Raw genomic sequence first — 16,203 nt, 5'->3', positions numbered from 1 at the left:
CTATTTCATCCTAGGTTAGTTTTGGTAATTTTTTCAAGAAATCTGTCCATTTCACTTAAGTAAATGAATTTGTTCACATAAAGTTATTCATAATACTGTTCTGTCATTTCATATTTGTTGGATCTGTAATGATATTCCCCTGCATTCATTACTGATATTGGTGATTTATGGTTTTTTTTTTCCCTTTACTTGATGAGTCTTGCTGGAAGAGTATCAATTTTATTAGTATTTCCTAAGAACAAATATTATTTGCTTTTGTTGTTATTTCTTTTCTATTTTATTGATTTCTGTTTTTATCTTTATTTTCTCCCTTCTATACACTATAGGGTTTACTTTGCTCTTTTTTCTCTAAGGTAGAAACTTTGATCATTGTTTTCAGTCTTTTTTTTTTTTTTCTAATATGAACATTTACAGTTATATATGTCCCTCTAGGTGTTGTTTTAGCTGCATCTCACATATATTGATGTTTTGTTTTCATTATCATTCAATTAAAAATATTTTCTCATTTCTTCTGTGATTTCTATTTTGAACTATCATTATTTAGAAGTATATTTTTAATTTCCAAGTATTGGAGCATTTTCTAGATATCTTATTGTTATTAATAGCTAATTTAATTCCACTTTAGTAATCATATTATATAATGTTTCAAGCTTTTGAATTTTATTAAGACTAGTTTTTTTGGCCTAAAATATGGTCTATCTTGGTAAACATTTCATGTACATTTGAAAATAATGTGTATTCTACAGTTTTTGTTGTGTTGTTTAAAAATTGTCAAGTAGGTCAAGATGGTTACAGTATCATTAATATATTCTATATCCTTATTTTTTCTTCTGTAATCATGGTTTTAGATTTATCCACATCTCCCTTTAGTTCTGTAGTTTTTTGCTTCATGTATTTCGAAGTTATGTTACTAGGCACATACACATTTATAATTGGTGTGTCTTCCCTAAGCACTGATCCTATATCACAAGAAGTGCCCTTTATTATATCTAGTAATAGTCTGTCTTGGAGTATGATATTAATATAGCTGCTGCAGTTTTCTTAGGATGTATGTTTGCATGGTTTATTCTTTTCCATCCTTTTAATTTCAGCCTATTTGGTTTCTTAGAATTTAAAGGAATCAACAGTAAATAGCATATAAATGGGAACTGTATTTTCATCCTTTCAGGCATTCACTACCTTTCCACTGTAGTGTTAGTTTCCTTTATGCTTAATAAAATTAGTGACAAGGTTGTACATAGGTCTACCATTTTTGCAATTTGTTTTCTATTTAATTATTTATGTTTTATTCCTCTTTTCCTCCTTTCCTGCCCTCTTTGGGTTAACTGAATATTTTTAATATTCCATTTAAATTCATTTATTCACTTTTAGGTATAGCTTTGCATTTTGTGTGTGTGGCCCCTTTAGTGATTACAGTGTGCATTTTAGCTCTCATAGTTTACTTAAGAGTTATTATTATATTACTTCAGAGAAGATATAGGAACCTTGCAACACTATGGTGCCATTTATACCTCCCCCCCATCTTCTGTGTTATTGTTATAGTATTTATTATATCTTTATGTGCTAGAATTTTTGCTTTAAATTTTTTTTGCTTTAAAATTTTAACTTTTAAAGATATAAGAAGAAATTTTAAAAATCATATATGGTTTATTGTATATACGCACATATTCATCACTTTCAGTGATCTTCAATCCTTGTAGGCCTGAGTTACCATCTGGTGTCATTTCCTTTGAGCATGAAGAATTTCCTTTACTACTTCTTATAGTGCCAGTCTAATGGTCATGAACTCATTTCCTGTTTATCTGAGGAGATTCCTTGTTTCTCCTTCATTTTTGAAGGAGTTGTTTGACTGAATATAGATTCCTGGTTTGTTAAGTTATTTCTTCCAGTTCTTCAAAGATTTCATTACATTTTCTTCTGGCCTCCATTGTTTCTGATGACAAGTTAAGCCATCATTTGTAGTTCTGTATCCTGTATCTAATGTGTCTTTTTTTTTTTTTTTTTTTTTTTACCACTGGCTGTTGCTTTCTAGGTCTTTGGGTTTCAGCAAATTGACGATGGTGTAATAGGGCATGGTGCTGTTTATATTCAACCTGAATGGAGTTCTTGAATTTATAAGCTAATGTCTCTCACTAAAATGGACAGGTTTGGCCTTTCATAAATGTTTTTTCTGCTCCAATTTTTCTCCTCTTCTGAGATTCCAATTATCTATGGCATATTGGACTCTATTAAGCATTCCAATACAGTGTAATTGTGGACCTTTCTCATCATCATCTAGTTATTTTGACAGCATAAAACCCAATGTGGAATAACTAAAAAGAAAACAAAACAAAACAATGAATTTTTGTTAAATGAATGCTAAGTTCATGATTAAAATTTCAGGAAAATGTGAATAATATAGTACCAAATATAATATTCATCTATGAAACTAAAAGAGAAGCATTTTTCATAGTTATTTAAATTAGCATTAGATACATTTATATTACAACTTAAATTCCCAATGTCACTCAATCAAAATATGGTATTATAGAAAGACATGAAAAATAATATCATACCATAAAAGAAAAGCACATCACTTATCCAGGGCATTTTTGTCTTATAGAGATCAATTACTCTACTTTTGTCAACTCTCTAAAAATATCCTGAAGCTATCAACAGAAGTATGTGTTTCTTTTAGTCTTCTGTGTAATTTTTTAAAACCACAGGTACGTTCATTCATGAGACAAGAAAGTCAATGAGGTAGAGAAAAGCCAAGAAGGCAGAGTTGCTCAGGCTATGATAAAGAATTAGGCTTTCATTCTGTGACAGAACACCATTGGAAGCAGGACATAATATGACATAATTAACAGTTTTAAAAGACCTTTCAAGTTATTCTGTAGGAAGTGCTTATAAGAAGAAACTGTAACAGTTTAAGGAAGAAAGGTGGTGGTTTTGACTTACATGGTAAGGGTGGTAATAGTATTAAGTGGTCAGATTAGGCATCTATTTTGAAGTAGAGTACTTGCTGGTAAACTTAATGCACAGTAAAAAGGAAAGATAGGCATTAATGATGCCTCCCAGGTTTTTTTACCTGAGCAATTAAGTGATGTAGGGAACACAGAAAATAGTAGTGGTTTTAGGTCTGGCATTATTTTTTGAGACACCAATTAGACAGCCAAATCGAGAAGTGAAGTAAGCAGTTGTAATTTTTGGAAAACTGAGAAAAGGATAAAGAAGTAAATGAAAATCACTCATAATGTAATTCCTCTAGCTAGAAACAAAAAACCTCTGCTAACATTTTAGAATATGTCTGTTGAGTCTCACTAAATGAATTTGAAAAATTACCTTCTCTAAATTGATTTTCCCAAAGACTGACTATACATAAGCATAAATATCTCAAAAAATAAATATAACTTAGCATAAAGCATAGCAACTTCCCCTTTGATCATAGCTATTTAGCATCCAATGGTTTCTCTGAAACAAAAATCTAAAAAGAACTCTCAAATAAAAGTACTGTCATGTAGCATAGTATTTGTCATTCCTAAAAATATTCTTAAACTAAATTTTCTACTATAGCAAACTAAGATGCCATATGCACTGACCAACTATACCAAGTGACAAATTACTTATTAGCTATTTATCACTTAAGATCACAAATGTTCACTATTTTATGAAATTTACAATTATCATCACACTTCATTCATTCCTTGATCTTTCTGCAGTTAATCAGTGCAATCTGATGATTACTTTACCACCTAATGTATTTGGCAGTCTTGGAGGAAATCCAACATTGTAACTTAAATTGCTCATGTTATCAATTAAAAAATGGTTATTTTTAGCTTAAAATTTAGACTATGCAATGAAATTTTATATGCAACAATATTATCTAAAATACCTTACAAGAATCCTAAAAATAACCCAAAGAAACCTCCCCTTCTCCCCTCCCCAAGGAAATTTCAAAGTTCTAGAAATATACAGATTAGTCATTCAATAATCTCTTAGCAGCTGGGGTTTTACCAATCTGTTTCGAAAAAAATTGTTCACAAAATTTTTAAAAAGTGAACTCTATATAATCACAATTAAGTTCAGTTCTCTGAAACTAAAGAACACTCAAGCATTAGTGTTCACATCACTTCCACTCTTGCCTTACAATTTCCCACACTATGTGTTACTTTAGCCACTCCGTATATGAATAAAGACCAGGCAATGAAAATCATATCCTTAAACCTCAGGGTAACTTGCAAAAAAACTGGGCAGTTTCACAAGTATTTTGGCCAGATTTAAAATAAAACTTGTAATACAGTGAAAGTTGGTTTAAAAATTTTAAGATAAGTTAGAGACAAAAGAGAGAATCTGCTTTAGGTAATTATGCAGTTATAACAATGTTTTATGAATTGAAAATCACTCAGGAGAAGGCTATCTATGCAATACACAAATGCCTATTAATCCAGTTTCTTTTAAGGGAATAGAATCCGTATGTTCTTTGTTTTAAATATTAATATACACATTTCAAGTATATTTGGAATCATGTTTATTTTATCTTAAATCCCTTTTTTTAATGAGATCTTGACCATGCCAACTAGGTTTTTCTCATCAAGATATTTTTTTAGAAATAAAAATTCCCAGTTGATGAATGACAGGCTGGTATTACACCAAATAATTTTTTATCGAATTATTCAGGGTATAATATGAAATGTAATGTAATGAAAATAAATGATTTAATGTAAAGAAAATAAAGTTTATTGAAAGACAAAATGCAATGAAATTGTTAATGAATCTCCCCAGATTCTCAATTTACCATTAGGGAACAATGCAATTTGCTCCACTAGCAATTATCTGAAAAAGCCAAACTTTTAAAAATTAAAAGTTGCCATATATAGAAAGGGTCATTTTATTACTCATTAATTTGGAGAGCAGCTAAAAAGTAAAAGTCATATTAAGTCACATAATTATATTTTTATCTTCATGGTGTACATAATATAAACTACTAAACACCGAACTTAGGGAATGGGAACTTAAATTATTCTAAACACCATTTAAAAATCATCAGTAAAAAAGTGAATATATTCATTTGGGGGAAATGGTAGAGAAAATCAGCCTCCCTTGTTTCATTTACTTATACAGTATAGATCTATACATAAACCTCATACTGATAGCTGATCCACTTTGAGAGTGTTTAAGTAATTTTGTAATTATTTTTCTTAATGAGTATAAGATTTGATCAACTGGTAGGAAAAAAATTACTTACATCTAGCCTCATTCCTTTACTTTCATCCAGTATTATAAGGTACTTCTAATTCTTGCCTACTGGGATGGAGAAAACTGTCATAAACACAAACTACCTAGAAAAATGTTTAGTTTCTCCATGGTGAGAGAAGAATTACAGTTTTGCCACAAAGAGCCAGAGGTCAATCTGCCAAAGTTTGTATGGAGAAAAATGTCAGGAAAAGCAAAGGAAAAGGAAGAAAGGGAAGAAGGCAAGAAAGCAAATAGGCAGGAAGAAAAAAGATATTGTGGTTCCTCCTTTGGCTGAGAAGGTATCCAAGTGATATGCTCACTATAGGAGGACGTAGCTTAATCTATGCTGTTGTGGCTCCTGTGATTCTTTATAAACATTGATTAGTCAAGGTCTTATTTTTTTAAAGTAAGTGAGTTTTATTAAAATGGATACTGAACTTAATTTGTCAGGTAATAGTTACATACATAATAAAACATTCCATCATATTAGAAGTCTATTTAATCAACATTTTTGCTGTACTTCATTATTTTAATGTAGCTGAACTATGCTTTTGGAACTGTGAGAGTAAAGCTGGTTTTAATAAAATATATGATTGTGAGATGTTGGAATATTATTCATAAAATACATTCAATTAAGTCTGGTATGCACACTTAGGTAGAAATCTTTGCCCAGAAAAGTTAATGGTTAAAAAAATAAAACATAAATTTAGTGTTAGCGTGCAGAGGCAGGATATTTTTCAGTAATGAGCTGTAAAGGTAAGACTAAGTTTCAATTTCTTTAACTGCTAATATAAGTTAGTTTTTAAAAACTTAAAAAAGACTAACAGAATGAAAAATGGTGTTAGAACACTTAAAACACAAGCATCTTGGGGAATACGAACTGGTTCTGAAAGCACTTAACAATACAGGATGGTGAGTATTTTATCCTATTGCTATTTAAAGCTGGGAATTTGAAATCAACCTGGGAAAAAATGCAAAAAATGTAGCTATCAAAAGTGTGAACTAATCCCATTGAAAGAGAGGAAATAATCAAAAATTATTTTTAAAATGGCACAATTGTAATTGCCGATGATATTTTTGAAATGCTAGTCACCTCAAGGCATTTCTTAAAACATAATTAGACATTCTGGAAAGAATATTACAAAGTATACATTTCAGCTAATAATTCTGATAAAGACAAATATATTTCTATTTAATTTATATTTAAAATTACCTTAAAACAGTAGATACGATTATGTGATCTTCTAAAGGATTAAGATAGATATAGTTCTCCAAAAGTATTAAGAATTAAAAATGAAGTCATTCCTTTATAATTAACCAGAAAAAAAATGCAATTAAATATCTAATACTTTCCCAATAAAATTTTCAGACATTCACATAAATTAACAAGACAACCTGAGCACTTCCATTAATATTGATAGATTTAAAAAATCAAAACAATTATAAACTAGATGACTTCTATATATAGTTTTCATTTTTAACTACTTGTTTTGCAATAAATGCTGGTTGTAACTTGTCTTAATTTACACAAGTATTTAAATTCAAATTAAATAGAAAATTAATTAGCAGTAGTTGATCTCTATTTTAATATCTATTATAAACTCAAACATATTTTAATGAGCTGTGAACTTACTCGTGAAAAGAAATGAGTACTCTCATAATAAAACATAAACTAATGAGCTATAAATTTAATTAAACTAAATTACTAAAATAAAATGACAGACTGAGAAATTTAGTTCTATCTCCAAGGATCAGATGCAGCCCATTACTGACTGTATAGGCCTAACATTTCTTGACCAATTTAATATGCTTCTCCATATTTCCCTAAAATGTTGTATTGAGTGGCCAAGAAGATTGGCCAGGACATGGATACATTCTCCGCTCTATTTACAAAACTTAAAATAACTTTATTGTTGGAAATTTTTAAAGAAAAGATTATATTTTTTTAAAAAATGTTTTGAAATACTTAAAGAGTATTTGAAACATTCATTTCTTTGAAAGGAAACTGTAACTTTTTAAGTGCCGAAATATAATTTAAAGGCTGGACAGTGGGCATCAAATCATAACAATCATTGCCACTTTTTTAAAAAGCAATACTTTACTTTAGAGAATCTATTTTACTAATTAGCCTATTCAGTCTATGAAACTTCATTAATAAATATATCATTGCAAATGTCTTCTTTAGCCTCACTAGAGAATTATCAGAAAGAAAAAAGTACCTCCAGTTTATTCAAAATAAACAAGTTTGTCAAAATGACACGAAGTAGGCATATGAAAGGACAGTAGTACATATAACTAGCAGTACATATAACTAGACTCCATCCTTAAGTTTATGAAGCTTGCCTTCTATTGGGACAAGAAGAACATTAAACAAATAAAGATGCCTGCAGATATTTCAAGTGATGTGAGGACAGGAAGGCAGAGGAATGCAATAGAGATTGAGGGAGTAGAGGGACAATTTTAGGCACGGGGCTCAGAGTAAGCCCTTCAGGGAAGGTGCCGTTTCAAAACTGAGGTTGCTGTACAAGTCACATAATCATTTAAATAATTTCTACCTCATGATTTTAACTTGTGATTAGGGGCTTTGCTTCTAAAACATAAACTTTCAGTTAAGCACATTTCCCTTTCAAACAATCCAGCAGAGTAATTTTTCCCAACTGGTATATCAGTCAGTCTTGATTAAGTAGGATAGAAGAAATGATCTCGGGATATCACCAACAAAATACTAACGAGAGGTTTTACAAGATGGAGGAGAAAGAGGACAGACGCTTTTAATAAATGTGGCCTTGAATTCAAGGGGATTACTTCTGACTGGAAAAATATTAAGACTTGTATGAGAGTAAGTGGGGTACTTTATTATTACCTAGAGAGACAGAATGTGGAAATTACTTTTTCTGACTGGCCTAACTCCAGAAAAATTTCAGAAGGAATCACAGCAATCTAGCTAAAAGCTAATACTACACAAGAAGGGAAGGGAAATAAGCAATGGGTCTAACATTAGTATCATAACATGCTAGTAATGTTAGACTCAATATCACTGACTGATAAAGGAAAATTAAATATTCTGAAAATGCCAATATTGTGCTGCTTTCACTTTTAACATAAGAGCAATGAATCAAATATATATCACTTTTGTGGGGAAGAGATGTTAAGATACAGAATAACCAAATCTATGCAATGGGGTTTTGTTGGTTTTAGAAATATTCCACATCAGAAATCTGACTAAATAACCATCATCACTATGAACCACAATTCCCAAAACTCAAATGTACATGATGAGGGAAGCCATCTTAAAATAAAACAAAAATGAATTTTAGAAGTCAGCTTTAAGAACAAACTGGGCTTTTTTATAGAAAGCAAAAAGAATTGGAAGGCCATTCCATGTGGGAATGATGTCTAATTATAATAAAGCTTTTATTGTAGAAAGTCATACGTGCACAGAGAAAATGAAGAAATTAGAAAAAATAAAAATTGACAAAAGCCTTATTTTGCAAGTTATTTTTTCTTTGTCTAGATATATGCATATATGATTTTTTGTTCTTTTTACAGAATTGAGCAAGTAAGATACCTGTAGGTTTGCATACTGAATTGCTCATTGAACATTATATCCATGCAAATGTAATTGTGCTGTCAACTATCCTTTTAATGATTTTAATAAATTGTAACATTCATCATATGCACAAACCATAACTTATTCAAATATATTCCTATTGGCATTGATACTGTTTCCAATATTTTCCCATCACATGAACAGCACTATGAAGAATGCTCTTGCTCATTTTGGTGTATAATTCCTGCATATGGATTCCTACAAAAACTCCTGTGTCAGAGGAAATATTCACTTTGAAGACTCTTTACATTTATTCCCTAACTGATACCCTGGATAGTTAATCAATTTCCAGATTTATCTTGCATGATAAATCTGGAAATCTTGCATGATCTGAACTCTAAATACAATTCATATTTTAATGATTTTTAAAATTTTTATGATGGTAATATAGATACAAAACAAAATGTCCTATGATAACCACTTTCAAATATACAATTCAGGGGTATTAATTATCTTCACAACATTGTGTCAGTATCACCACCATCCATTATCAAAACATTTTCATCATCCTAAATGGAAACTCTACAACATTAAGATTTAACTTACCTCCATGCATTGATAACCTGGAATCTACTTTGTTTATATGAATTTGTTTATTCTAGGTATTTCATGTGTGAAATCATACCATATTTGTCCCATTTCACTCAATATGATGTATTCATGGTTCATCCATGTTGAAGAATTTAATGCAATTTTCTAAAAATTATAAACTCAAACTTACTTGACAGTTACAAAAATAATACAAGCCCCCATACAGAGAATTCCAACATACCCCTACCCACCCCACTCCCAGTTACCCATATCCACCAATTTTAACACTGTGCCCATTTGCCATATTCTATCTATCCATCAATATATCAATTCACCTCTCCATCCAACCAACCATCCATCCATCCATCTACCCATCCACCCATGCATTTTCTGAACACTTGAGTATAGGTTGTATATATCAAGTTCTTGAACAAAATATTGCCAAGCATATTTCCTAAAAACAAGGATATTGACTAGGTAATCACCATAAGTGCAGTTATTAAGTTCTAGAAATTCAATATTCATTTAAAGCTTATAGTCTATATTCCAGTTTGTCCTATGTCCCATTAATATCCATTTCAGCTTTTTCTCCTCCCTTGTTTGATCCCATCTAGGATCATGTACTGACTTTAATTGTCATTGTCTCTTTGGTTATTTGTGTGTGTGGGGGGGGACATATAAACAACAAAAACTTTCCAATCTCAACTACTCCCAAACATACCAATTCAGTGGGATTAACTGCATTGACAATACTGTTAAACATGTGCCACTTTCCTTTACTAAAATTTTACCATCTCCCAAACAGAAACCTATACCCATTTTGTATTAACTCCCCATTTCTCCTGCCCCCACCACCACTGGCAACATGTACTCTACTTTCCATCTCTATGAGCTTGCATATTCTACCATTTTGTCTATAGTACCATGGGGCTTAAATTTAACACCCTAAATCTGTAATAATATTCTATCACATGTTTTGATGGCAACCTAATTTCAATGGTATACACAAATATGGTCCTACAATACTCCACCACCCAACTTTATGTAATTCTTATTACAAATATTTATATATTATGAATCCAAAACCATGATTTATCATTACATATTATGCATTTCGTTTTTAGATCTTGTAGGAAGGAAAAAGTGGGGTTACAAAAAATAAAATAGTACTGGAACACATAAATTTGCCCTTTCCTTTCAATCTGCAGAACTCACTTTAGCATCTCTTATAGGACTGGTCTAGTGGTAACGAACTCCCTCAGCTCTCGTTGGTCTGGGAATGTCTAATCTCACCCTCATTTCTACAACACAGTTTTACCAGATAGAATTCTTGGTTGGGAGCTTTTTTGCTTTCAGCAGTTTAAATATATCATCTCACTGTCTTCCTGCGTGGATGATTTCCCATGAGAAATCAGCAGTCATACTGGAGTTCTCTTTTAGATGACAAATTGTTTCTTTCTTGTAGCTTTAACAATTCACTATTTTTCTTTGGTATTCAAAAGTTAGATTATACAGTCACACGTTGGTATTTGAATGCTTTGAAACTTGTTGAATTTGGTACTTGATGCATTATGATGCAAAAATTTTCTCCTAATAGTGTCATTTGTTTGGTACTTAATGTGCAAGCTAGAACTTGTCAGTGTTGGTTGCCTCATGATTCCCTACCCTTTCCAGCAGAAACAAAGGGTCACACGTTAGTCACGCAGTAGCTCTTGCCCTGTGCACATTCCATCGCGGTCTTATCTTAGCTTCTCTGGTCAAATTGTGTATTTTTGCATTTTCTTCTCTCATCATGGGTCCTAAGAAAATGAGCAGTAATAGCATTGAGCAGAAAACAAAACTACTTTGTACCACCATTGAGCAAAATAAAGAAATAATAGGTAAATATGAGAGTGGTATTCCCATTACTGATCTTGCTAGGGAATACGGTATGCCTAGAACAACGGTCTCCATAATCATTAAAAATAAAGAAGTGATTTAAAAAGTGATGTTGTGAAAGGAGTTAAAGTAATAATAACAAAGCACTGTTCCCAAACTCAAGGAAGTTGAAAACTGTTATTAATTTGGGTAAATGAGAAGCAGTTAGCAGGTGACAGTGTATTGGATGCCATGATACATGAAAAAGTGAAAGTGTTGCATGCTGATCATTTGAAAAACAAATCAGAACCAAGTGATGAGAGTGTTGAAGTTTTAAGGCCAAACCACAGCTGGCTTGATAATTTTTCAAAGAAGACTGGCACCCACAGTGTCATGAGGCATGGAGAGACAGAGAGTGCTAATAAAAAGGCTGCTGATGAATTCGTCAGTGAATTTCAAGACTACGTAGAGGCTGAGGGTTTTATTCCCCACCAAGTTTTTAATTGTGATAAGACCGGACTTTTTTTTGGAAAAATAGGCAGAATCAAACCTATATCACCAAAGAGGAGAAGGCATTGCCAACTAACAATGTGTGGCCAGAAGCTGTGACTCAGAGAGACTTGGGAGGGTTTGAGGCTGACACCAAGTCTACAGGTACAAAGGCTACAGTTGTGCAAGATACTGTCTCTTTGGGGCAATCCATGGGTCTAGAAGTCTATGCTGCTGATATTGAGAAGTTAGTGGAGGAACACTGTGAAGTCCTCAGCACTGAGGAGCTGCAGGAATTACAGAAGGCACAGCAACAAGAGGTGGCTGAAGAGATTTCTTCAGGTAAGGAGGAGATAAGGGAGGATGTTCCTAGTTCCTTGATAAAAGAAATGTGTGAAAAATGGGTAGAAGTTCAAAACTTTGTGGAGAAATATCATCTGGATAAAGCTGACAAGCAGAAATATGAATTTATTGAATGATCAAACAATTTCATACTCTTGAGGAATTCTGAAGAGAAGACAAAAGCAGTCCTCATTGGATAAGTATTTAGTGAAGGTGGCAAAGAGTGTGTCAGAGCCTGTGGTGCAAGTTGAAAAAAGGCAGAAAAGAAAGATTATGTAAAAGAGAAAGTGCATGTACCCAATGTTCTACTGAAGGGGACTCTCCTTCCAAGCAACCCTCCCATGTAACCTCTCCTCCTCACTACTCTCCTCCTACCATCCCATTAGGCCATGGACTCATCTCAATACAGGTAAAGTGAAGTTTTTATTTTATTTAATCTAAGTATTTATTAATTTTTAGTTTTATTTCTCATGTAAAGTAATGATATACAACCCTATCTTTTTATATATTGCCTTAAAAATTATAATTGCTCACATTATCTTTTTTGGGGAATACATTAAATTTATTTACATTATTCTTTATGGAAAATTTGGTACTCATCATTTTTGGTACTTGTCATGCCTCTTGGAAACAATTAACAAGTACCAATGTACCACTGTAATGTGTTTTAGTTTCCTAGACTGCTCAAAGCAGATACCACGAAATGGGTTGGTTTAAACAATGGGAATTCATTAGTTTATATGTTTGAGGCTGAGAAAATGTTCAAATCAAGACATCATCAAGGTGATGCTTTCTGCCTGAAGACTGGTTGCCAGTGATAGTGGGCTTTTCCACCCCATGGCATAATACATGGCACTTGCTGGTCTCTTATTCTCTTCTGGGTTTCATTGCTTTCAGCTTCTTGCTTCTGTGGCTTTCTTTTCTTTGTCTGAATTTCATTCTCTTATAAAGACCTCCAGTAATAGAAGTAAGACCTATCCTGAATGAAGTGAGTCACATCTTAACTGAAGGAGCATCATCAAAGGGTCCTACTTACAATGGATTTACACCTGCAGGAATGGGTTAACTTTAAGAAGATTTTCTGCAGTACATAGAACTTCACAACACAACGATATACTGTGACATGGTTGTATTTGGGTTTATCCTGTTTGGAGTTCATTAAGCATCTTGGATATGTACATTCCTGTCTTTTATTGAATATGGGAAGTTTTCAGCCATTATTTCTTTGAATATTCTCTTTCTTTTCCTCCTGAAACTCCAATAATGCATATATTTGCTGATGTCACACAGGTTCCTCAAGACCTATTCATTGTATTTTCTCTTCTGCTTCTCTGACTGAAAGATTTATTAGTCTTATCTTCAAGTTCACTGATTCTTTCTTCTGTCAACACCAATCTGCTCCTGAATCCCTCTAGGCCATTTAAAAATTTTTGTTATTGTGGTCTTTGGCTCTGTGTGTTTCCATTTCAGTTTCTATCAATATTCTTTTTGTGTTCATCTATCATTTTCCTAATTCCCTTTATTTCTTTGTCCATATTTTCCTTGAGCTCTCTGAGCATATTTAGGGTAATTATTTAAAAGTCTTTGGTATGTCCCAGGTGTGATCCTCATTGATGGTTTCTAATACTTTGAATTTCTCCTTTGCCTGGGCATTCACTTCCTGTTTATTTCTATGTTTTTTAGTCTTTTGTTAAAATCTGGACATTTTGATATTCTTATTTATTATCACTGGAATTTAGATTCTGAGGCATATGTTACTTAAGCTTGTGTTCACTTAGTGTTATGACAAAGCTTTCCTTGAATGTCAGGAGCTAACAACAATAAAAAAGAAGCAGCAGAAGCAGCAGCAGCAGAAGGGAAAAAGAGAGTGCCTTTCCCAGTCTTTGCAAGTAAATCTGTGCAATGCTCTCCTTCAGGGTTCATCCTCACAATGAGTTTAGAGAGCAGCTCTAGGGCAAAGCATAGGAGCTACCCAGATCCTTTCTACACATGCATCTTGTCTTGGATAAACACATGTGACCCTGGGAATTTCCCATACACACTGACAGTAATATCCCCTATTCCCTAGGAAGCAGGTTTCTCTCAATCCAGGGCACTGCACTGATTACCCTACAGTCAGCAATTTCTTGCACCAGCCAGCCTCTTCACTGCTTTTGCAAAGCATTCTGTAGGACAGTGCAGTGAGCTGCCTCTTACATGCAGGGCAGGTTCTGGAACAGCAAGTCCTTCAGGCTGCCACCAGGCATACTGTTAACTTTACTGGAGCTATGAGAACGATGATTCTCCCAGTTCTTGCTGTTTTTTTCAAAGCTTCTATGGGGGCATGGAACCCCAAACTTCCTCACCCACCATCTTGATCAGGGTGGGGCTATAATTCATTTTTTCCCCAGTTTTCAAATTAGAGAAGTTGTGGGTTTACAGATCATGCATACAATACAGGATTCCCAAATATTTCTATTATATATATGCAATCCATTTTTAATTGGTGCCACTTATAGCAACTGATAACAAAATTTTTAATTTGCCCCTTTATCCATAATAAATTGCATTTCTATGTGTACATTCCTGTGGTCACTAATAGTTCTAAAAGTAATCACCCTATGACCTTTTGAAGTAAATGTGACAGTAATTTCCTTATTAATACGTAAGAAAGTTTAATATAGTACACACATTGATCTTTTAGCATATGTTTCAACACTTTTCCCAGTCTTCATTCTTTTAGTTTTGTTTATATCATAGTTTTCATTGTATATAAACACATTTATCTGTGACATAATGACTGAACTTGCTATTTTGAAATCTTTTGCTTAAATTTTTTACCTATGCCAAATCAGTTCTTGCCTACATTCTTCTTTTAGATTTCGTGGTTTTCCTTTCTCTTTCTCTCTCTTTTAAAAATTCATTTAGAATTTATAAGGGGAATGGAAAGGACAGCACAGATTTGAGACTGATCTGAAAGGCAATACTTTTTTTTTTTTAAGATTTACTTTATTTATTTCTCTCTCCTCCCCCCTCCACCCCAGTAATCTGTTCTCTGTGTCCATTGGCTGTGTGTTCTTTGGTGTCCACTTCTATTCTTGTCAGCGGCACCAGGAATCTGTGTCTTTTTTCTGTTTCATCATCTTGCTGTGTCAGCTCTCCGTGTGTGCGGCACCACTCCTGGGCAGGCTGGATTTTCTTTTGTGCTGGGCGGCTTTCCTTACGGGGCATACCCTTTGTGCGTGGGACTCCCCTACACAGGGGACCCCCCTGTATGGCACAGCACTCGTTGCGTGCATCAACACTGCGCGCATGGGCCAGCTCCATGCAGATCAAAGAGGCCCTGGGCTTGAACCATGGACCTCCCATGTGGTAGGCAGACGCTCTATCTGTTGAGCCAAGTCTGCTTCCCTGAAAGGCAATACTAGTCTGTGCTAGAGAGGATAGGAAAAGAATTGGGGATAGAGAGAGAATGCAAAGGATAGAAAGTTATGGAGGCTGCCAGGGATGGTTGAAAGTAAGAAAAAAATGACTTCCTGACTAAGCTAATAGCATTAAGAGATTGAGCTCATCTCTAATCACTTTCTTCTCTTTTCCTTAAAAGTCAAGTTTCTTCAAAGAGCAGTCTATGTTCCTTTGTGAAGTCCTTGCATAGGACTCATCAACCCAAATGCAATTGGCTCCTGACTGACCACTTCATTGCTTTCATCATTTGGCCATAAATGTGATGTGTGATTTCTGAACTCTGAGTTCTATTCCATTGGTCTATATGTCTGTCCTTGTGCTAGTACCATGCTGTTTTGATAACCATGGCTTTGTAATAAGTTAAGATTGGGAAGTGTGAGTCCTCCAACACTGTTCTTTTTCAATATGGCTTTGGCTATTTAGTGTCCCTTATGCCTCCATATAAATTTCATGATTGACTTTTCCATTTCTGCAAAGGTTGTTGGAATTTTCCTTGGGATTGGATTGACTCTATAAATTGCTTTGGGTAGAAATGACATCTTAATATTTAGTCTTCCAATTCATGAGCATGGAATGTCTTTCCATTTATTTAGGTCGTCTTTGATTTCTTTTAGCAATGTCTTATAGTTTTCTGTGTAAAAGTTTTGGTTTATTTTGAAAGATTTATTTATTTTATTTCTCTCCCCTGCCCCCCCCCCCACCCCAGTTGTCTG

At 33.5% G+C, this 16,203-nt stretch overlaps 1 protein-coding gene across 4 annotated transcripts in view; it reads right to left on the bottom strand.

Annotated features, from left to right (window-relative positions):
- The window catches only part of BCKDHB (branched chain keto acid dehydrogenase E1 subunit beta), a 355,891-nt gene that overhangs the window by 97,003 nt on the left and 242,685 nt on the right, over nt 1–16,203 (bottom strand). The window contains exon 10 of one of the 4 annotated variants that reach the window (XM_004450575.5): nt 165–11,157. The exons of the other annotated variants lie outside the window; for them this stretch is intronic. Within the exon in view, the coding sequence (XP_004450632.1) occupies nt 11,149–11,157 (9 nt within the window). The 3' untranslated portion in view covers nt 165–11,148. Of the gene's footprint in view, nt 1–164; nt 11,158–16,203 lie in introns of those variants that run through there. 4 annotated transcript variants of the gene reach the window in all.

The sequence above is a fragment of the Dasypus novemcinctus genome, chromosome 11, assembly GCF_030445035.2.
Source record: "Dasypus novemcinctus isolate mDasNov1 chromosome 11, mDasNov1.1.hap2, whole genome shotgun sequence".
NCBI classification, from domain to species: domain Eukaryota; kingdom Metazoa; phylum Chordata; class Mammalia; order Cingulata; family Dasypodidae; genus Dasypus; species Dasypus novemcinctus.
Note: the sequence above shows the minus strand (reverse complement) of the source record. Positions and strands in the feature narration are given on the sequence as shown.